At 48.8% G+C, this 22,421-nt stretch overlaps 1 protein-coding gene across 1 annotated transcript in view; it reads left to right on the top strand.

Annotated features, from left to right (window-relative positions):
• DUSP22 (dual specificity phosphatase 22) overlaps positions 1–10,769 on the top strand; it is a gene marked incomplete at its 5' end in the record, with an annotated part of 59,480 nt that extends 48,711 nt beyond the window's left edge. Inside the window, 4 exons of the mRNA XM_006753212.2 lie at positions 5,315–5,389; positions 7,831–8,002; positions 8,458–8,530; positions 10,308–10,769. Coding sequence (XP_006753275.2) covers positions 5,315–5,389; positions 7,831–8,002; positions 8,458–8,530; positions 10,308–10,354 — 367 coding nt within the window. The remainder of the gene's footprint in view (positions 1–5,314; positions 5,390–7,830; positions 8,003–8,457; positions 8,531–10,307) is intronic.
• Positions 10,770–22,421: the final 11,652 nt, after the last annotated feature.

The following is a 22,421-nucleotide window of genomic DNA, read 5'->3' as shown; positions in this document are numbered from 1 at the left end:
AAAGGGTCGCGGCATTAGGAAGGTTGAGAACCACTGCATTAAGATTTTAGCTGTTTCCCCAACCACCTTGCCTTGCAAAGTCAAGGCACATGAAAATTCAGATTCTCATAGTGGCGATAATCCCCCAGATCCAGGCTGCCCACTTTGCTTGACTTGTTACAGTTAGGGACATCCTGGAGTTTGTATCAACTGCACAGCTGCATGTTCTACGAGCGGCTGATGGAGATGGGTTGGTGACTTAAGGTTTTGGAAATATTTGCTTTTGCTTTCTCTCTGTGCTTTCGTAGGGAAGCTGTTTTAATCTTACTTCTCTCACTGTAAAATAACTATCTCACACAATATTTATAGTATTAGGTGAGATAAGTAGAAGTGTTTATGAGCACTAAGCATCTGCAAAGATAAGATTTTAATTTCTGTGTATTCAAGTAAGGAGTGATAATGTACTTTGAAAGTTAGTGGTTAGATGTATAGCAGCTTATTTTGTTCATTCTTATTTTAATGTTTATTAAGTTGGCAATTTATATGTAGACATCATTAGGGTATAACTCTTATTTTTCATCTTTTCCTTCGGTCAAATGCAGGAGCTTGGTCTGGGCTGGGGAGTCGGCAACATTGTCTCATTATCGTAAAGCCTTCATGACATCCCGGGGTTGGGGAATCAAACAGATCTCTAAACTGCTTGAGGTTCTCCTGAAGAGAAGAGGCATTAGAGTACAGAGAGCTGATATTTAACAATTCAATAAAACTTTCTTGCCTCATTCTACCTCCCTGTCTTTTTGTGTATTTTTATTTAGTGTAGCTGATGTCCTCTGTACTCTCTCCTATTTACATTTTTCTTTATTTTCATTATTTAAAAAACAATTTTGCAAGATCAGAGCTAGCTGGCCCTTGATGGCCCTTCCAAACAGATGCATACACAGATGAGAACTTATACACACGTGCTCACACATGGCTCCTAAGGACATTGCAGTCTATAGGAAAGGGAAATATGTGGAAAGTGTGTATTGCATTTTTCATAAGGCTTTAACTTGAACTATTTTTTAGTCTTAGACTATGTCTTTCTAGTGTTTGTAGTGTTGAACTATTCTTTGTGATGGTAACGAGGGGTTTTGTTTTTTTCTTGGGTGTGTTGGGTTTTTTTAGATTGCTTTTATTTTCCCAGCCGGTGTGGCTCAGTTGGTTGAGTGTCAACCTAAGAACCAGGAGATCATGGTTCAATTCCCCACCAGGGCACATGCCCAGGTTGCAGGCTCAATCCCCAGTGTGGGGCATGCAGGAGGCAAATGATTAATGATTCTCTTTCATCATTAATGTTTCTATCTCTCTCTCTCCCTTTCCCTTCCTCTCTGAAATCAATAAGAATATATTTAAAAAATAATAATATAAAAATAAAATAACCTTATTTTCCAGAATGAAAAGTAAGGTATAGCTAATCTGATTGAAAAATGGGCACAGGATCTGAATAGACATCTTTTCAAAGAGGAAATACAAATGACTAAAAGACATATGAAAAGACTAGAGGCCTGGTGCATGAATTTGGGTGGTGTCTGGGAGGCAATTGGGGGTGGGGCCAGCCAGGGGGAGGGGCCAAGAGCAGTTGGTGGGCCGGCCCCATCCCCTGGTCAAACTCCCAGTTGGAACTTATGAAAAGACTAGAGGCCTGGTGCATGAATTTGGGTGGTGTCTGGGAGGCAATTGGGGGTGGGGCCAGCCAGGGGGAGGGGCCAAGAGCAGTTGGTGGGCCGGCCCCATCCCCTGGTCAAACTCCCAGTTGGAACTTCCAGTAGAGGGGACAATTTGCATATTAGTCTTTTATTATATGGATATTCAACATCACTAATTATTAAGGAAATGCAAATCAAAACCACAAAGAATAGCTATTAGCAAAAATAAATTATATACTAGTGGCCTGGTGCACAAAAATTCGTGGCTTTGCTGTCTGTATGGCTGCTGTGAGTAAGCCCAGCTGCCATCAGGGTGCTGGGCCATTTCTAGGCTTCAGCTCACGGAGGCGGGGTCCTCACAGGACAGGACTCTTCATGCCCACAGGGGGATCACAGCGACCAAGACTTGTAGTCTTGGAGTACGAAGATGAACACCATATGGTGTTGCTTGGCTGCTCTCTGGAGGTCAGGAAAGCATGGCTGGCCCTGGTTCTTGTCTCTGGATGGAGAAGGAGGGGTTGGGGATGTACTGGTCCACAAGGAGGCTAGCACAGATTGAGGAGGAAGATGAGGAAGGGCACCTGGGCAATACAGCTGTGGGGCTGTTTGCTGAGCCCCATGAAGGATATCTCTGCTGAAGTGCCCCCTGCCTGCCCAGTGGGTTCCCTCTGGGTGGTCACCAGCAGCAGCAGCATTATTGGGTGAGTGTGGAACACACATGGCCCAGGGGTTCCCTCTGGGTGTCAGCAGCAGCAGCATTATTGGGTGAGTGTGGAACACACGTGGCCCAGGAGTTCCCTCTCTGAGTGTCAGTGGCAGCGGCATTTTTGGAACACTTGCAGACTGTGCTTTCCTTCTGAACCAGCAGGCTGGCTTGCTTATTACAGAATGTGTGGAAGCAAATACTCAATGAGGAGCAGGAATAGGGAACCTGTGTTTATGGAAGCAGTTTGTGGTGTGATGGTGCCTCAGGCTATGCTTCTGCTTCAGTCAGAGGGTGGAGCAATATCAGAACCAGAGTCGTGGGTATTTCCCACTGTGGAGGAGGGTGTTTAATGGCCAGGGCTTGGGCTTATGTCATTAGCTTCCCTGGAAATAACCCCCCCACTCCCTGCAACACACCAAAGCAGTAGTGAGCACGCCTGCCTCCTGGCTTTTCTTGGAAAAGGTATTTCTAGGAATGCCTGCCTGGCTTGGCCTCATGCCTAAAGTGTCATGAGTCAAGTTTCCTGGCAGGGCTCTGAGCAGGCACTTTGTTGGCATAGCTGCACCCCTGGGCCAGGCACTCTGGCCTCTGCAGGGTGCACAGGAGCCCTCATGGGCTCATTTGCACTTGCACTGGATGCAGTTAGAGCTGGAGGAGTAAGGGTCTGGTAGGGGCAGAGTGAGGGCCCGTCCTCGGCCCCTCAGTTCCTTTACACACTGTCTCTAGGCCATGGCAAGCTTAGATTTGCCCTCCTGACCACCCCCACCCCCCCACCTCTTATTCTGAGATGTGGCAAGGCTGCTCTTGAACCCAGATACACTCCACACTGCTTAAGACCTAGGTTCCATTGTGCACATAGTTTGGGATGTGCAAGTATAAAAACTGGACATAAGATGTTCCCACTCCGAAATTTCAGCAAAAGGATTCATGTGTCATCTTTGCAAGATCTTGGTGATTGCCACAGCACCGACCCTGTCCCCAGACAGCAAGTCCTGCCCGCCTGGTGGAGCACTGTTAGCTCCTGTGTCACTGGATGCTTTTGCAGTGCTCCCAGGCAGTCTGTGGTTTATGCACTAAGGCAGTCATCATTTATTCCTAGGTGTGCTCTTCTCTTTTTGGTTGCCTTCTTCTTCCCTGCTATCTTATCCCGGATGCAGCTCTCCCACAAAGGATAGGCTGTACCACAGGCTGTGGCCTGGGAGGCTTTTCCAGATCCCCTGGATGTCCTAGTGTGGCTGGCCTGGTGACAAAGGCATGCACACTCTAGCTGCACCCCTGGCCACTAGCCTCTAGTCAGGGGTGGGCCTGGTTTCTGGGCTGGCTGTCCGGCTCGGATATACAGTCAGACCCACTTACCCCTGTCCCGTCTCCCCTATGCAGTGGCCCCCAGAGGAGGACAGGTCACACTGTGTAAACCACAAAGCCGATTGCAGACAGCAGCCTGTAGCCACTCCTAAGCCAGAAGAGTTGGCTCCATGTGTTTAAAACTGTTGAATTAGTTGCTGATATCAGGAAGATTGTATTTGATTGTAGGTAATAGAATATCTGATTGACAGTGTTTTAAGTTATAAAGACATTTATTACTTAACTCCTTGACCCAGAAGTCTGAAAATGGATGCTCCCAGGCCTAGGCAGCAACACCTTGATGTCCCCCTATCCACCCTGCTACCCTTCCACTCGGAGGCCTGTCACCTGTGGTCCCAGGCGACTGATGCAGTTCTAGGCAGAGTGCTCACTTCCAGTGCCCTGGCAGGAAGCCTCGGGCAGAGATAGCTTTCCTTTCATCAGAAGGAAAACTTTCCCAGAAATCCCCAGCCAAGCTTTTCCTTTACTTCTCAGGCCAGAACTGAAGAGAATAGGGGATTCTGAAGACTGAGCTTGCTGCTGCCCCAGTGAAGTCAGTGCAGCCGAACATGCTCCGCCACCTGCAGAGCCAGAGGGTTTCACTGCATGCTCCCCATTGCTGGGTTTGAGAAATGGGAGACTGAGCACCGAGCCCTCACCTGCTTGCAGCACCTGGCCTTCGAGCTGGACTCACCCCGTGCTTACACCCCTCCACACAGTTTCATGGCTCCACACCCCACTCTAAGGACTCTTAGCACTAACACTCAGATGTCAGGATTCCATCAGGAATCGTTTCTTGCCCAATTTACACCAAGCCAGTCTTTGGGAGTAGAGTTGCAATGCCCTGAGTCACTTTGCAGATTTATGCCTGTCCCAGAGCGGCTAGGCACCTGAACTTAACACTACAGAACTTCTCTGCAGTCAGTGCCTATGGTGATCATCGCATCATACCTGGATTTCCCATTCTGACTAGACACATGGCAGCAAAGCTGAGAGTCAGAAGTGAGGGTCGTGGATTATTGTCCTAGAGAACTTTAGAATCCATGGAGCATGTTGGCATGTAAAACATTATTCCCACTACAGCAGAGGTTAAGGGGAGCCACGGGGCTTTCCTGAGGCCACGCAGCCACTGAGCTACTGAGTGGGTAGGCGTTGGAGCTGCAGTTGTCATTTCCACACAGCTCTCCTGTCACACAGACGGGACAGGAGGAGGCCGGTGTGGAAGACTTAGTGGTTGTTCAGAGTGTCAGAAGTAAACTAGCTTTTTGGACTTAGGGAGCCTGCATAACGTGGGCACCTTCCTCACCAAAGTGGCTGTAGGGTTACCGATGTGCTGCCGAACATCAGGGGGCCAGACTGACCGTGGGCTGGGCAAAAGCCACCCACCATGACACCAGTCAGTGGCAGTAGACAAATCCAAGCAGCCCAGATGTGGGCAGCCCCCAGGCCTCAGCTCCCCAGGCCTTGGGGCGTGTGATGGGCGCTGACACGCAGGCAGCTCTGCCCGACTGAGTGGCCGAGACCTTCTAACAAACCTCAGGTGGACTTTTTACCATGTGTTGAGTAAATGAATGTCACTTCTCTCTTTTTCTCCCCTCAGGACAAGACATTTCAAAGAAAGTATTAAATTCATTCACGAGTGCCGGCTCCGGGGAGAGGGCTGTCTTGTCCACTGGTATGTATGCCTCTTGCCTGAAAGCCGTTCAGCTTGGTCGATTCTCAGGGCTTCCCTGTGTGCAGTTAATTATTTCATCTCCTAATGGTTTTTTTCCTCCCTCGAAACCTCAGACACATACCCCACTTGAGTCTCCTCTTTGTTCAACACCGTTGGCCTTCGTTGAGAGAGAACCCTAAAACAGGTTTTTCATCTTCACAAGTAGGACTTCTGTAGGGACTGTCAGGCCCCTGGACAGCAGAGCCTTTGTGGCCAACCTCTGCCATTCTGTCAGAGCAGCCTCCATGGAGGGCACGGACTGTAGGTTTGTTCCTGAGCCCTCAGGGTCTTTCAGAGCACAGTTCCTTCCGCAGAGCTGTGATTGCGTGTGTGGTGGTAGCACCGCATCACTGTAGTACTGCGTCACCGTAGCACCAGAGTGGCGGCTCTCTCTCCATCTAGGTTGGGACTTTGTGTGTGTTTGGCTTTGAAAGGATCTGAATAGACTTAGAATTAAGCAGTTACATACAGCTGTGCCCCTGGATTCTGGGTGTGGATGTAGGTACACATACATATACATGCATGTATATATGTACTGCAGAGGAAGGGACTGGGACAGGTGGAGCTGAAGGACAGCACACGGAGCCTGGCGCAAAGTGAGCTCTCCCAGAGTGTCGGCTCTCACTTCCCTCCCTCATTCTCCTGTCTTCCTCCGGCAGCATCACTATCCGGTATGGGAGCCAGCAGCCAAAGCCTGGAGCCATGCTCAGTGTCAGAGTGCAGGCTGAGTACCTGCCTCTCCGCCTTGAATGAGGCTCGATGTTGGCCAGCAGCTCGAGTCCCTGTTGCAGTGAAGCTCTCTGGAAATACACTGGCGCCACTGGGCGTGCCACTGCCGAAGTGGGGGGCAGCCCTGGTGGCAGAGGGAGTCCAGTGCACAGTGTCCATAGGGGTCCTTCATGAGAACTGTCATTTGTCCTAAGGGCCAGGGACCTGTCATGGGGGAGCAGAAACATAGATAGTTTGATTGCTTAAAAAGGGTGTTCTGCAGTTTTATAAAGTTCTTGAAATAGAGTGCTTATTTATTTTACTTTTAAAAAGAGTATGTTATAAAGTTCTTGAAATAGAGTGCTTATTTATTTTACTTTTAAAAAGAGTATATTGTATTTATGGTATAAATACAAATGGTGGGTTTTGTAGCATTGTTTGCCTTTTCATTAAAGCTCTTTGGGGCCATAGCTGGTTTGGCTCAGTGGATAAAGTGTCAGCCTACAGGCCTAAGGGTCCCAGGTTTGATTCCTGTCAAGGACACATGACTGCGTTGCAGGCTTGATCCCCACCCAGTAGGGGGTGTATAGAAGGCAGCCAATCAGTGATTCTCTCTCATCATTGATGATTCTACCTCTCTCTCCCTCTCCCTTCCTCTCTAAAAATGCACACACACACACACACACACACACACACACACGTGTGTGTATCACTTAGGGAGTGCAGTTGGAGCCATTTAAAGGGCAGTTTTGAACTCCTTTCTCTTCCTGGACTTCTAGGGTTCCAGGTTGCAGCTCAAGAAGATGTATTTTTTGGTAAAGGCCGTGGCTCCAGCTTGGATCACTGTGCTACTTAAGTTTACCATGATCTAGTCAAAGTACTAATATGATTTTTTAAAGTATATTGATTGATTTTTTTACAGAGAGGAAGGGGGAGGAATAGAGAGCTAGAAACATCTATGAGAGAGAAACATCAACCAGCTGCCTCCTGCACACTCCCCACTGGGGATGTGCCCGCAACCAAGGCACATGCCCTTGACCAGAATTGAACCTGGGACCCTTCAGTCCACAGGCCCACACACTATCCACTGAGCCAAACTGGTTAGGGTGAGAAGATGTATTTTTTAAAAGCTTTCATTATTTCTGAGATAAAGCCTTACAGAAGAGACATCACATCAAAGTGGTTTATTAGTGTTATTACCATATTGATAATATTATTTATATTTAACTATCTGTAGGTCTCATAGTCTAGGAATTTGTATTTCATACAGCTGTGCAAATCTGAATATAGGCTTTTCTCAAAATGAGAATTGTGCTAAACTTCCCCATCAGAAACCGTTACTAGAACACTCCAAATCTGACGCAGCACAGCCTTTCCTTGACCACCTTACTTTGCATATGTATTTACAATAGGTCCCCTACTCAGCCTGCTAAAGACACGTAACCCTTACTGCCCGCAGAGTATACACCATGGCTGAATTTCAGAGCACGTGTGTGTGTGCTCTCAGGTCCTCTGCCTGGTTGTGTCCATGGTTGAGGGATTTCCAGGTAGCATGTTGGCTTGCTGTCCACTCGCAATCCAAGGCAGGAAGACTCTAGAATCAGGTCCATAGAGTACTTGCTCCAAATGGATCAGAAGGTAGACTGCAGACCCTAAACCTTCCTTGCCCACAGGCCATTCTCTTGGCCCCACAGCCTGGCCGGTGTCTCCAGGAGTGTGACGCTGGTGATCGCGTACATCATGACCGTCACTGACTTTGGCTGGGAAGATGCCCTGCACACTGTGCGTGCAGGCAGGTCCTGTGCCAACCCCAACCTGGGCTTCCAGAGACAGCTCCAGGAATTTGAGAAGCATGAAGTCCATGAGGTAACTGTGCTCCAGGGACTCGGGAGGTACGCAGCACACCCTGGGACGGTGCCTGTCTTTCCACACACCCCGGAAGCATGGAGGTTGAAGTTGGAGAGGCCCACAGAGGACATCTGGTCCAAGGACACCTTACCTGAACCCCACATGACGTCCTCCCTGGTCCCTTGTTCACCAGCCACAGCCACAGGATACCACCCTTTACCATCTTCCTTGGGCCCCATGTGCTTCATTTCTCTCTCTGGGGGTCAAGTACTGTTTTCTGGGTTTGGCTGACATTCATGTCCTCAAGCCAAAACCTGAAGAAGCAGTAATTTCTCTTCTTTGACACTGCCTGGCCAACCACAGAGCTGTGACTGCCCATGCCCATGTATTTGCCAGTTTGTATGTAACACGTAAAAGTCTTACATGCATGCCCGTGTGTGTGTGACGTTTGCTTTTCTTTTCAACTCCTTCAGTACCGGCAGTGGCTGAAGGAGGAGTATGGAGAGAGCCCTTTGAGGGATGCAGAAGAAGCCAGGAACATTCTGGGTAAATATAAAGAGCAGGGGCGCACGGAGGCCCCGCCCGGCGCCTGGAGGGAGAGCAGCTTTCAGGCCCTGCCTCCTCTGGCCTACAGCAAGTACCCTACGGAGACCTAACACTGCGATCTGGTGCCTGCCTTTCCACCAGGCGACCTGGTGTGTGGGGTGCCACCTCACCTCGGAGGACAGGAGGGGAGGCTGGCGAAGAAAGTGGATCCAGGTTCCTATCCAAGACCTCCCCAGCCCTGTCTCAGGCCCTTCCACTCTGTCTTCCCAAAACTTCTGCACTGTCTGGAGGCTGCTCGCTGCCCACACTGTCACTTGCCTCTGAGGGTCAGTGTGCACGTGTGTGTGTGTGTGTGTGTCTGTCTGCATGCGTCTGTTTGCATGTGTGAGTGTGTGAACAGTGACGAGCACTCTCAGTCCACACTGCCAGCTGCTACCACCCCCTTTCCCTTTGCCCAGAGCTCCAAGTGAGGGCTTTCCTGTCAGCGTCTGTAGAGCTGTGCAGCCAGAAGCAGCCCTTGTCTGTGAACACGCACTGAGAACTTGGGCAGTGGCTGAAGGCAGCCGCCCCCAGAGCGCAGGTGGCCATGGCAGGGCAGCAGGTAGCCAGACTCCCTCTGAGATGGCTTCAGGGGCCTTGGAAGGTGGTGGCGGTCAGTGTTCTGACCATTGCCTAGACTTAATGACTGCCCCAGCCCTGGGCTTCCTGCTGCCTCAAGTCAGGTCCCCTTGGAGCCCATCATGTCCCCAGGTTCTGTGTGGTATTTGTTCTCTGTGGCACCCACTGCATTTTAGTTCCATGGGGAGCACTACCAATTCAGCCAAAGCTGTATGCTCTGAATGCCCTGCCTTTCTCTTCCCTCCAGCTTCACTGACTCCCAACCACTTGCTGTCTCTCTCTGCCAGGGGCCCTTCCAAAGGCTTGCTCATACCTTTAGGTAGTGGGAAGAAAGAACATTTATTAGGCATTGTAGCAGTTTGCATTTAAAAATACAATTTTAAATGTGCACTTATTGAGCACCCTTGTGTATGCTGTGGATTTGATATTTGATCTCAGCTACCTCATTAAATGTTTTTTGAAAAGGTGTTTTTTGTGGTTCCAGTCAACTCTGCCTCATAGTTAAAGATGTTCGGTCGTAATTGTTTTCTGAAGCCAAAGGGAAAAGCATCAATGTCACTGAGCTATTTAAAGTTTCTTAATTGGGCTCCAGTAATGCTTTCTGGTGGGTAAAATTCCACATTCAGGCCACGGCCAGCAGGCAGCAGAGCACCTACAGCTGTAGCATGGGCCAGCGGGCATGCCGGCGTGCTGCAAGCATTTCTGTGCCCCAGCCTTTGTACAACTCCAGTGCTTCAGCGCGCAGAGCCACGGAATGGAAACCCATCCCTGGCTTCTCCCTAAGGAGGTGCTGCACTCTTTCTCTGATGCTGCCACACAAGGAGCCTGAGTAAGAGGTTTCCCGTGCTTTAGAGGGTGTGTCACAGGTGAGCTCTTGGGGGATTGGGACAATGACATCTCCCAACTCTACGGGCGTACAGGCCCCAGGTGTTCAATAAGAAACGTGGCCATGGACCTCCCACATACAGATGAAATAATTTGCCTATGAAGTACACTTTTCCTTAAACCAAAAATAAATGTAAATATGTTAACTAGAAAGTATTGAAGATATCAGTTTGAATGCTTAAACGTATGTTCACTTATGAGCATCAAAATACATTCCTGTAGGTTCCGAAATGCTGTCTTACTATTTGTTGCCAGCACTGTTCTTTCTCCACAGCCACACCGGGCGTTCTGAAGTACTGGGCCTTTCTCAGAAGACTGTAACACACCTGAAGTCGGAAATGCTGCAGAGCCACCGAGTTTAGTCTGGTGCTGCCAGAAAGAAAACCTAGAGTTTAAGTGTCCAGAACTTTTCTGTGAACTTGTCTGTTGTTTTAAATGGAGTACCTGTGTAATCGTGTTGTTACATGTTGAGCACTGAGGACACTCTTAGCGAGAGGACATGTTTTTGCCTTAATTCCAGTGCTGCGGCGATGCCTTTGACCACAATCTTGGTGCCTGGGCAGCAGTCTCGACAGTCCTGCTGCCATCCTGACTGTAGCCTCTGGTCACGTGCTTCAGTCTCCCAGCTGGCATATCTCTCTTGGTGCGTCTTACCCATGGTTTATGTTCTCTCCATGGTGACATTTACCAACAGCTACACACTTTTATTAATAAAAGGTAGCGTAGCCACATTTCACTTTGTGTTCAGAGCATCCTTCCTTAGCTAAAGCATGGGCGGTGCGTGTTCCTGCCTGGGAGGGCCATGAAGCAGGTTCGGAGACTGCTCCTCCAGCACAGATGCTGATTTTATTTTAGAGGCTGTTTTCCTCCGGGGGAAGTACAGCAGACACTAGGAAATGTGAACCAATTTCTCCGTCGGAGAAAAGTCAATCATCCATGAAAGCAAGAAGTTCAGAGACGGGAGCTGTGTGCTGCTGCACAGGGTGGGAACTGAATGCCAGCAGTCTGGAGTGATTGCCTCTCCCACAGAGATGGCCCAGCCACTCCCCTGTGCCCCCCTCCCTCGCCCCCCAGCACTGCTGCAGGCTGTTGAGCGCAGGTTCTGATTCCACCCCCAGCTTCTAATGTGAAAAACCACAAACTGGCTCCAGGAACAATTTAAGTTGACTTCCTACATTGTCCTTGTTTAAATCCAGTTTGGGGGGTGAGAGTGCTGGGGTGTAACTTTTTACTTCAAGTACAGGTTTGGCTTGAACTACAGGCAGTTGTGCCTGGGCCCCGCCTTGCCATGTGTTCCAAGTTTCTGCTTCCAGTGCTTGGAAGCTCCTGGCAGGGGACTGGAGCTGTGTTGGGCTAATCTGGTAGCAGCTCCTGATGGGTGAGATGACATGGCATTGATTAGTTTGTGGCATAAATGTTTATTCTGACTCAGCAGGCTTGCAACCAGTTTGACCCAGTGGATAGAGAATCGACCTACGAACTGAAGGTTCCTGGGTTCCATTCTGGTCAAGAGCACATGCCTGGGTTGTGGGCTCGATCCCCAGTAGGGGCTAGCAGGAGGCAGCCAGTCAATGATTCTCTCTCATCATTGATGTTTCTATCTCCCGCTCCCTCTCTGAAATCAATAAAAACATATTTAAAAAAATTTTTTTAAAGATAGTCGTGACTATGCCTAGATGTTGGAGGCAGAGGCCTCTTCTCTGCCCTGGTCAGGCCCAGTGGTTAGGTCACGCTTAAGATGGGGGAGCAATGGACTGCTGCTGCCCCAGGGCCTTGATTTGTGAAACAAGATGGTTGTGGCACAGGCAAGTTTTCATAGGCTATTTTTTTCTGTCATTTACTTTTGCACAGATCCTTTCCAGCCTGAAATTCAGAACCATGGCCTACAGTGAAGGTGACTTAACTGGGTCACCTGCTCTAACCTCCACTCCATCCAGGTATCTGCTCACTTACTCCACTCACTTCCACTCTATCCAGATTTCTGCTCACTCACTCCATTCACCCCCATTCCATTCAGGTTTCTGCTCACTCCATTCAGGTATCTGTTGATAAACCCTCTCTGCCCAACGTGATTCTTTGACCTCAATCATGTTTTTCAGAGTACCTTAATTAACCTTGAGTGTCCTCACAGCCCTCAATAGCATTTTTGCTTTTCCATGAGCGTGGTTTTCCACTAGTGGCTTCTTTAATGTATTGGGTTCTGGTTCTTTTTAGTTTTTGTCTAAATAGGGAACCCCACTTTCAGCATCTGGAACTGCTCACATCACTCAGGCAGAGACAGCTTATGAACTCTAGTGAGAGCCTATAAATTCTAGTAATCGTGTGTGTGTGTGTGTGTGTGTGTGTGTGTACACGCATACACACAGCTGTGTTTTATTGTTTTGAGTTGTGTTTTAGAGAAATTCTTAACCTTCAGGGGGTCCTGTCTGCAACTCAAGGGACATGTTGAGCTCAGGTACCTGGGCACCCAGGGAAAAGGCAGAGCTTGTGTTGCACAACATGAGTTGGTCACGAAGGCTGCTCTGTAAACCCGCCTCTCACCATAGAAATGGGGAACACACTGTCAAGCTCTGTGATCCACTAGACGGCTCCTCCCATCCTGACTCTGAGTTATTAATAATTTTATTAAGAATGTGCTTTCAACATGCTGTATTTATACATGTACTTAACAAGAAACCACCAAGACTTCAGAGGGAAGTTCCTCTTCCCTTTCCTTGTATTGCCAGAGAAAGGGGAGAAATGAGAAAAAAAGAAAAACTGCCTTCGACTTGTTGTGGGAGGCTTGAGCACCTCCATCCCTTGGGATCTAGCAGGGGCTCCTCGGCCCAGGCTCAGGGAGTCATGTAACACTCTGACTGTGTTTCATTATGCAGAGCTATCTTGACACTTCGCTCTCGTTTCCCTCCCGCTAGAGACCTGTGACTGTAATAACAGCATAATTATTTTAGCTAGTATCAAAATTAGTGTTCTATTTTGCACCTTAGGCTTAACCACCTTATTGAGTATCTGACTAAAGGTTGCAATTGTGCCCTGCCTGTCTCTCCATCAGGGGAGAATTACCAGTGCATGTTTGAACATCTGCGAATGGGGTTTATTTTGGCTGCAGACCTCTATGCAAACTGTTGATCATAAAGAGTTAGTAGTTCCTGAAGCTTCTAGTTCAGGTCATTAGAATTGGTGCCAAAAGCTATTTTAACAGGTGACTGAAAGTACTCAGCCGCTCAGTATTCTAATTGAGTGTGATGTGGAGTTTATTTAGAGGTAGAAAAAACTTTTTGTGTGGGATTTTTGTACAAAGGCCTGTTTAAGAAAACTAGGTGGGAGTTGGGAAGGCGTTGGTTTTTTGAGCTAACAGTCCCTTCTAGGAATAATGTAGATTGAGATAGCTTTTGGAAACAATGCCAATCCCACCATTTGCTCGTTTGCATAGCTTGACCCAAGGAGGTCACATCAGCGTACAGTGGCCTTCCCACTTAGCTGCTCAGTCGTCCAGGACACACACGTACCCAGCAGCATGCACAAATGGAGCATCACAACCAGCGTGGTGTTGGCCCCTCTTCCCTTGAGGTCTACGTACGTCTATTGTCTTCCCCTTAGCCTCATGCACCCACCCCCAGAAGTGGCCAGAAATGGCACAAACAGGAACCATACTTTCTGGTGAGCAGGTTTGCCTTTTGCTGCTCGGCTCTGGGTTTCCCCAAGGCCCTGTTGGGGAGCCTTTTTGGAAAATAAAAATCAAAAAGACCTCTACATTTGTACTAAAGAAATGTCACCTTCTGCTTTGCAAAGGGTGTGCCCTTCGTGACCAGAGGCCCAAGTGGCACAGAACTTCCTCAGAACAGGAGTCCCTAGAGAGGCTTGTCATGTGCAGGTCAGATGTTCTGATTCTGCTTGGTCTGTGTTGAGCTGCACTGATGTGGCAGCCGAGGGAGAGGTGAGGCATGAGGAGGAGCATTGCTTGACTTGGTGCTGGCTTTCATCACTCCGAAAATGAGCTGCATCCCAGCCGTCTGCCTGCTATCACTACCTGCCTTCCTCAGGTGCCTATGGAGCAGGTGTGGGTAAGGGGCTGTGTTTAACAAGTAGGAGGCTGAAGTACTGAACCAGTGAGCTGAGCAGGCGGGCAAGGTGGTCACATGGCAGGCAGGCCTAGCTAAGTCCAGTTTGATCCCGGTTCTCTGGAATACCTTGGGGAAGTCCTGGAGGAGGCAACCCACACATGTGGGCAACTTCTTCTCAAGATTAACATGAAAGAAACTCCCTGGAAGGGGTGAGCAGTGCTAGACGGCACCCTGTTTGGTGGCACGGTGCTGCGTCAGAGCCAGTCTGCCGGCAGCCTTCCTGGATGGCAGTGTGTGTGTCCCGGAAGCCCCTCCTTATCCCAGAGACCTTCCATCTAGATAGCAACACAGCCAGCCCCATTCAGGTCAGCCATCACTGAGCACTGGTGTGTGGTGGGAGCTGGCATCCAGACTTGTGAGAGACATTTTAATGTTACCCCATTTTTAGATGAAGAACCCAAATGCTAGAGAGCTTGAGCATTACCTAGTCACAGAGCTAAAAAGTGGCCAGATGAGGACTGACATCCAAGCACTTCTTTGGAAATGCCAATACCACCAGGAAGGCTTGACTAATGAAATGCTGACAACCGTGGGCATTAGAGTCAGCATTGTTTTCTGAAGATGGGTTCCCATTAGATTGGAGGCACTTTTGCTGCCACACACACCTCTGACTGGGCATTTCTGATTAGCCTGGAGGAGCAGGCAGAGAGCGGGGTGAGCCGGGCCCCAGGAGGCCCATTGCAGGAACCCAGAATGGCCCCTGTGTGGAGTGGTGGGATCAGTGCCTGGCCCCCTAAGCGGATGGTCTTCTGTCCTGCATGTGCCATCGTTACTCAGATTGAGGCCTCCAATGTCTGGTGTGGGTTTTACAGAAAGCTTGGGGATTGCTGTGATGAGTGTCTTCATTTGAGTTGAGTAAGGACAGAGCAAAGGAGGCAAGAGTGAATATTGAAGCAACCCAAGACTGGCAGGATGCCTCCCAACCCTCAGGGCTGAGGGGCGGGGCCAGGGATTGGGTTTCCAGAACCCAGTAAGAACGGGCAAGTGCCAGGGTGCCCGCAGAGCAGGGTGGGTCTGTGAGCAGTGTCAGAAAAGCTGGGAGAGCAGGGTACACGGGTCCACCCCATATTCTCCTGTCCTGCCTCTCCTACACAGACAGGACACTGGCCAGCAGGGCAGCCTGCACGCTGTGGGCCATGTGGGGTCCGAGCCGGGGAATTGCCTTACAGCAAGCGGCCCTAGCCCTCAGCTTGGGTGTGGCAGGTGGAGGAAGTGTCGCTGGCTCCCAAGTATCTGAGTGTCAACAAGCTGATACTAAAAGTCCTCCTAATGCTTTGCCCCAGAAGGTGCTATCTGAAGTCACTGGCTTCACCTTTAGAAAGCCTTCTAGAAACATCCCTGCCTGCCATGCACCCCCACTAACCGGTGCTTACCCATGGCCTGACTGGAGGAATGCCATCAGGGTCCAATGATATCTGGGCCTCTGCTAAGCACTGTGCCCCATGACAAGACCCTCGCCACAAAAAGTAGGGGAGGCCCGTTTCCAGTGCTGCAGTCCGCCACAGTGCTCACAGCTCCCCGGGGAGCCACTTCACCAAGTGTTTCACAGCTGCTCACAGACTGCCAGGAGAGAAGGGAAGAGCTGTGCAGGCAGCCCTGTCTTCTGAGACTTTCTAATTGAGCTGGGGAGAGGAGGCAGCACTCCTGACTATTCCGCGGGGAATAAATGCATGCTCTGTGGAGAGTACCCTGCTGAGTGGAGACCTTGGGAGCAGGGCAAAGGGCATCTGGACAGAGGGTAGCATGCAAGTGAAGGTGTAGATGGGACGGAATGCAGTGGACTTGGAAGCTGCTCTCAGACTGCCCCGCCCCAGGGAAGGTGAGAGAAGCTAGAGGTGGAGAGTGGAGGGGCAGGCTTTACTTACTGAGGTAAGTCCTTATCCTCTAAGCTGGGGGCAGCCATGGGGGGACTTGGATTTGATTTGTGCTCATGCTGGACAGGCTGGAGGCAGGAGAGCAGTTTGGAGGTAGAGGGTCGGGCATCATAGCCTGACTGGATGCCCTGCGCGACTTCTCTAAAGACAAATCTACCCAGTGAGGTGGCCAGCGTGGTTAGACAGCCATGGAGGAGTGAGGAGGTGCTGTTCTGCATTCACCAGAAGCGGAGCAGAGTTGGGGGCAAAAGGTTATTGGCAGGTAGCACCTGCCACAGACCAGAGCGGGCAGGGGGCGAGGGTGGTGTTGCTGGGCAGAGGGCCAGAGGCCACAGGGCAGCCCCCTCTCTTCTGCTTGAGGAGCCTGGGGGCAGGTGTGGCTGGTGGTTCAGGGGAGGGGCCTGGGGATTGTGACTTTGTTGCCTGGAGTGGCCAGAACCCAGTCAGGGCACTCACCAGACTCACAAGTTGGCACAGCCTGGCTGCTCCCCTGGGAACCGGGTGCTAACCTGCAACCTTGCAGACACTTCTCCACAGTCTCATACAGTAAGACTTCCCGAAATGCTTTACCCCCAACTCCAGTGCTGCTCTGTGTGCTTTCCACTGCTGCTTGGTCACTGGGGTCTCTGACTTGAAGCCCCCCTCTGTCCCCCACCTCTTCGCCCTCTCTGTTCCTCCTTCCCTCCCCCTCCTCCCCTCTTCTCTGCCCTTCCTTCACCCCTCCCTCCCCTTCACCTCCCCTCCATCTTGCTCCCCCTCCCCTTCTCTCAGATTAGAGCTGGGTGTCTTGGGGAAGCAGGAAAGCAACCCCAGGAATTAGGGAATTTCATCTGCCCCTCCTCAGCAGCCACCAAGAGTGCAACAGAACCCCTCCACTCCCAGTACAGATGTGGAACATTTATAAAACAATGTTTAATAAATAGCTAAAGATTGGCCTATTTTTTATTACCATCATGAGCCAGCAATCAATCCTAAAGAGCCAGTGATAAAATATGGCTCTCTGCAAAAATGCTTCTGTTGACCTAAGTTCTAAGTCTGAACAATGGTGGTGTCTACAGTGGAGTATTAATAGTATACTTCAAACGTTCCGCTACATCTCCTTTAATGAACAATGTATTCTTTACCGAACAGAATGTGCAAAACTCCCAGTTAGCAGGCAGGACATGGGGGATTTTTTTTTTTTTTCAGTAAATTCCAGATGATGTGGAATCAGAGCTCCATGGGGCAGTTGCATCTCCAGCTCCTGTGATGTGCAGAGTACATTGGAACCAGCTTGGTCGGCTGCTTCAGTCTGTGGTTCTGTGGCCACTGCATGCTTGCCTGTCTTTACAATGTTTTGAAAGTGGAGGTATTTGAAAGCCACTAGAATTGATCCAAAAAAGCATAAACATGCTGTTTATGGAACTTGATGTAAAATGAGATTTTTATTAATCTCTCAATCTCATCCTTTTGTTTAACACATTTCGTAACTATTTGTATATCTGTTGCTTAACATGAAAGACATTTTTCAAAATTCAAATAAAACAAAAGTTTTATATCAGTGATGAATGAAGATAGTTACATAAAGAGAAGTTCAGTTTTGACAATACACTTACAAATTTGCAGAAGTTAAGACTGAAAAACAAACTGTAATTCATATGATAAACCAACATACAAGTTTGTTTTTCCTCATTTCCCAAAATACTCATTATTGTAATTTAAAAGTATTAGTACATGAATTTTTCCTTCTTTTCACTGTTACTTTTTTGTTCTTATTTATGTATTGTCATGATAAATAGAAAATGCCATACAAGAAGGTTTTCACAGCATGTATTTCTTTTCTATCTTCCTATCCTTTGTTTCGTTCCACAACTGTTACTGGTTGCCACACAAGCGACCTGGTGTCAAATTCAGTAAGTATGCACCTGTGTTTATAAGGTCCTTCATGAAAACAAAACCAGCTTTATGTGCTTCACTGTCTTCTTTCTGTATCAGCACCCTTTTCTTAGGAAATGCTGGAGGTCCTGGGAGCCCATCTGATTTCACTGTGGCCAGTGTCTGTGGGTCCTATCCCCTATTCTCATTTGGTTTTCTCACATCTCCTGAGACTTGGCCAACTCATTTTTCCTATAGAGACAGAAGTGAAAGGATAATGAAAATTCTCTTTTCACATGTTCCTCTCATTTTTCTGGTTCTTTCTTCAAAGATAATTGAAGGTTTCTTTGTTTATTTTCGAGGACCCTGCTGAGACAGCTGCTTTGTTTTTCCTTTCCTGTGTTCTCCAGAAGTTCCCCTTCTATTGCGAGGTTCACTATATGACAGTCTACACTTCACAACATGGTGATAGGGGCTGAAGCTTCCCCTTTCTTTTTGTCAAAGAATTCCCAATTTAAAGTGTGTCTTCAAACTACCAACTTCCCCCCGTCCCCCACCCTGTGCCTTCCAGAGAGAATTCTAATCTATGGACACATAATTTATTAAAACTACTCCCTCTATTTAGTGATGGGACCTAATTTAAAATTGGTAAGTTTTTGATAATTCCCAGCCATGAACCTGCCCTCCTTCTGTGCTGAAATCACTGTGCATTTCTCTGACATGAGCTGCAAGTCCCTGCCAGTGAACCTTCGGCTTCAGGCAGGGCCGGAACACAGCTGGGTTTTGCACCCTTTCCTACCAAGAACTCCTGTCAAGTCATTGCTCCTGCAGTGTTCTCTGCTCCTCCCTGCTTCACCTGCTGTCAGAGCCTCCCAGTGGCCTTGCTTTGTTCAGGCTGTCACTACAGCCCTGAGACGAGCAAGCATGGAGGCAGGGACCCCTGAAGGCCCCTGGCCCCACCCTTATCCTCCAGATCTATAACCCAGAGCCTAGGGCACCAGGCCTGTGCTCTTTACCTCACACCTCTCTCCTCTGTCCTCCCACATGTATGTTTTTGGAGCCACAAGGCCTCCTTCTCTTTTGTGTTCAATGAGATGGGCCGAGCCCTCTAATGGAGAACAAGCCTTCCCTACCCACCTACCCCATTTTTAGAACTATGCTCAGGACCCTCCTTGCTCCATACAGTTAGCACTCTGGGAACTGTGGAAATCTGAGCACACTGTGAAATGGGCAGGACCTGGTCTAACCCAAGTGAAGCCTCAGAGTTTTCCCTGTCTGCTTACCTCACGTGCTTCTGATTCTTCTTTAAATATAAATGGTCCAGCTGGTGTTGCTCAGTAATTAGTACTGGGAGGTCACCTTTTCAATTCCGGGCAGGGTGCATGCCTGAGCAGCAGGCTTGATCCCCACTGAGGATCATGCAGGAGGAGGCAAATTGATGTTCTCTCTCATCAATGTTTCTCTCTCCCTCTCCCTTCCTCTCTCTCAAGAATCAATAAAAACATATTTATAAATAAGTCAAATGTTTTAGGACTGGAATGTTAGCCTCTTAAACTTTCTTTTATTAAGACCTTCCCATTAGCATCCTAATCTTGTTTTTTTGTGTTTTTGTTTTGTTTTTTGCTTGTTTGGCAAAATCTCTATATATAAAACCTTAATTTGCAAATAGACTGACTACAGAACAAACAAGCGGTCTCTATGATGTGCGCTGACCACCAGGAGGCGTGCACAGAGCATGGTGGGCATTGGTAGCGGGTGGCAGAGCACGGAACATGGCAGGTGTTGGCCAAGGTGGGGCACCGGTCACTGTTATTGGGGCAAGTCTCTGGTGGTTACTGAAAATTCTTTGCTCCTGCATGCCGCAGTCCCGCCCAGCTCTTGCACCCACTGCTAGTGCCGGAACCGCCACTCTCACCAGCTGGCCCCAATCGCCCCTCAGGGCTTCTCCACCTCCCCATGCTCCTAAGGGGTGATTGGGGCCAGCAGCCTCTTCTCACACCCGCTTGTACCCACTGCTGGTGCCGGCCCCTTTCCCACCTGCTGCCAGCGCCCAGCGCTGGTCCCTATCACTTGGTGCTGTTAGTGAGTGCGAGCTGTGGCTGCTGGCCTGATCACCCCTGAGGGCTTCTCCACCTTTCCCTGCTTCTGAGGGGCACATTGGGGCAGCAGCCATCACTTGCACCCACTGCTGGCAATGGCCCCAATCACTCCATGCTGTCGGCGGGTGTGAGTGGGGCCTGCGCCATCAGCACATGGGAGCAGGGCTAGCGGAAGCAGGGCTGCCCGCAGACGTGGAACTGGGGACCGCGGCAGGAGGGGCCAGGTGGGAACACAGATGGGCCAAGACCCGCCCCTGTGCCCACCACAACTTCGCGGCCCACAGTTTCTTTCAAGGTACACAAATCCCTGCACTGGGCCCCTAGTAATAAATAAAAGTAAAAAAACACCTCATGCTGCCATGTTCCTTTCCTTTTTCTGTGTTTAAGTCGGTCAGTCAAAATTATTGGTGCCTCCAGTCTGCTCTCAGCAATGGGCCAGACCCCTGCCTAGCTGAGCCCACATGTCCACTCAAGAGCGTTGGGGGCCGCCTTTGGGTGCAGAGGAAAGGCCTTCTCCAGGGTCCTCTTCTGTGAATTGCTTCTGCAGCCCAACCAGAACCTATCCACCCTTTTCTGGCTTTACCAACCTCCTGTGGCTTGAATTTTTAAACTATTATATATTTCTTATAATGTCGATGACCTTATTTTTGTCACCTTTCACTCAAATCCATGCACTTACTATCTGATAGTCTTGTTGTATTTCCTGGATTTCCTCATTCACTGCCTTTCTCACAATTTACACTCATTTCTGAGAAGAGTTTGATGCTGATTGTTTGCTGTGAAACTAGCTCTGGACAAAGTTCATGGTACCAGTTAAAACGGTTGCTCAAAGCAACTTTTCTCTCAGATGCAACTTCTGATGCTGAAATTGCTCTCAGGAAAAGATAGGCACTCACACTGAGCTCCCTGGTGAGGGGCCCATGCCTGAGCTGACGGCCCGGCTCCCGGGCACACCCCGGTTCCGAGCTGAGGCGCCCTGGCTTCCTGCCTCGAAAACAGTGGCCAATACATACTTGCTTTACTTTACAGCATCTTTCCTTCAGGTCTCTTGGAGAAAAGGCCAGACTGGTTTTTCTGTCCATCAGCTTCTTTATGAGATTATGAAAATGTGCTCACCCCCTCAAATAAAAGAAGTCTACAATGGAATTAAGAAACTTACTTTTGCTTGGTCAGTTCTATATGGTTAATCAAGTGTTTTCTACTTATAAAGCACTTTCACTTATATTTATTCATTTCTTAACAAACACAGGGAATTACTAGCACCCACGCTTAGCTGCTGGCCAGAGGAACCAGGTCTAGAACTCAGGTCTGGCTCTCGCCCCAGCGCTCTTTGCCCCGCACTGTGCTGGAACCAATGGAAAACGAGCTCTTCATGTGAGCAGGCTGCCAAAATAATTTAGAAACAAAGGTCGGGGCAACTTTATCATTTGACATAGTTGGTTCTCAATGAATGAATTTATGAATTAATACAATGGAAATAAATAGTGAAGAGGCCACAGTTAACTACTCTGTGAGAGAAGTCTTCACATGATACATTTATGCAGGGAAAGTGAGGCACAGAGACTCGAGTCGGTTGTGTCTGGGGCCCACTGGATAAGCCAGCGAGCAGTATCTAGATTCAGAGGGGCAGCAGGTAGAGGCAAGGTCTGTCTGGGAGGAACACCGCTGGAAGAGCTAAGAGAAGCCAAAAGAGAAGTACCCAGGAAGGCGCAGGTGCAGGAAGCAGCAGGAGGAGGCTGAGCTGCAGGTGAGGGAAGGTTGAGGTCATCCAGGAACCCAGCAAAACCCGAGGTGGGGATTTGATCCGGGTCGGGTCAGACAGTACAGAAACAAGTGCTCAAACAGGAGTGGGGCCGTGTGCGCCTGGGGATCTGCGGTGGTCAGGTTGAATGCTGAGTTATAGATTCTAAGAAACACAGTTCTGGATCAATGAAAGCTGTTCAGTCTTATCACCAAATTGTCAGATGTGAGTTAATACTTTAACACCATAGAGCTTATCTCCTTTTGCCCAGAGATAAAAATTATTTTGCTCCAAAACTTAAAAACAAAACAAGACAAAAAACACACACACAGAGAAAACTCACATCTCTGAAAAGTAATTGACTTAAAAAAAAAGTTTGATCTAGTATCCTGCTACTTTGTCAAATTCAGTTATTAAATCTAGTAGTTTTTGATGGATAAAAAAGATGTGGTATATTTTCACAATGGAATACTATGCAGCTGTCAAAAAGGAAGGATTTCTTACCTAACTGGTGTGGCTCAGTGGTGGAGCATTGACCCACACACCAAGAGGTCACCCATTAGATTTCTGCTCAGGGCACATGCCTCAGTTGTGGCCTCAATTCCGAGTAGGGGGCATGCAGGAGGCAGTGGACTGATGTTTCTCTCTTATCAATGTTTCTATCTTTCCTTCTCCCTTCCTCTCTAAAATCAATAACAA

The sequence above is a fragment of the Myotis davidii genome, unplaced genomic scaffold (genome assembly GCF_000327345.1).
Source record: "Myotis davidii unplaced genomic scaffold, ASM32734v1 scaffold390, whole genome shotgun sequence".
Lineage (NCBI taxonomy): Eukaryota > Metazoa > Chordata > Mammalia > Chiroptera > Vespertilionidae > Myotis > Myotis davidii.
The sequence above is the reverse complement of the archived record's forward strand: the minus strand, read 5'-3'. Positions and strand labels throughout refer to the sequence as shown.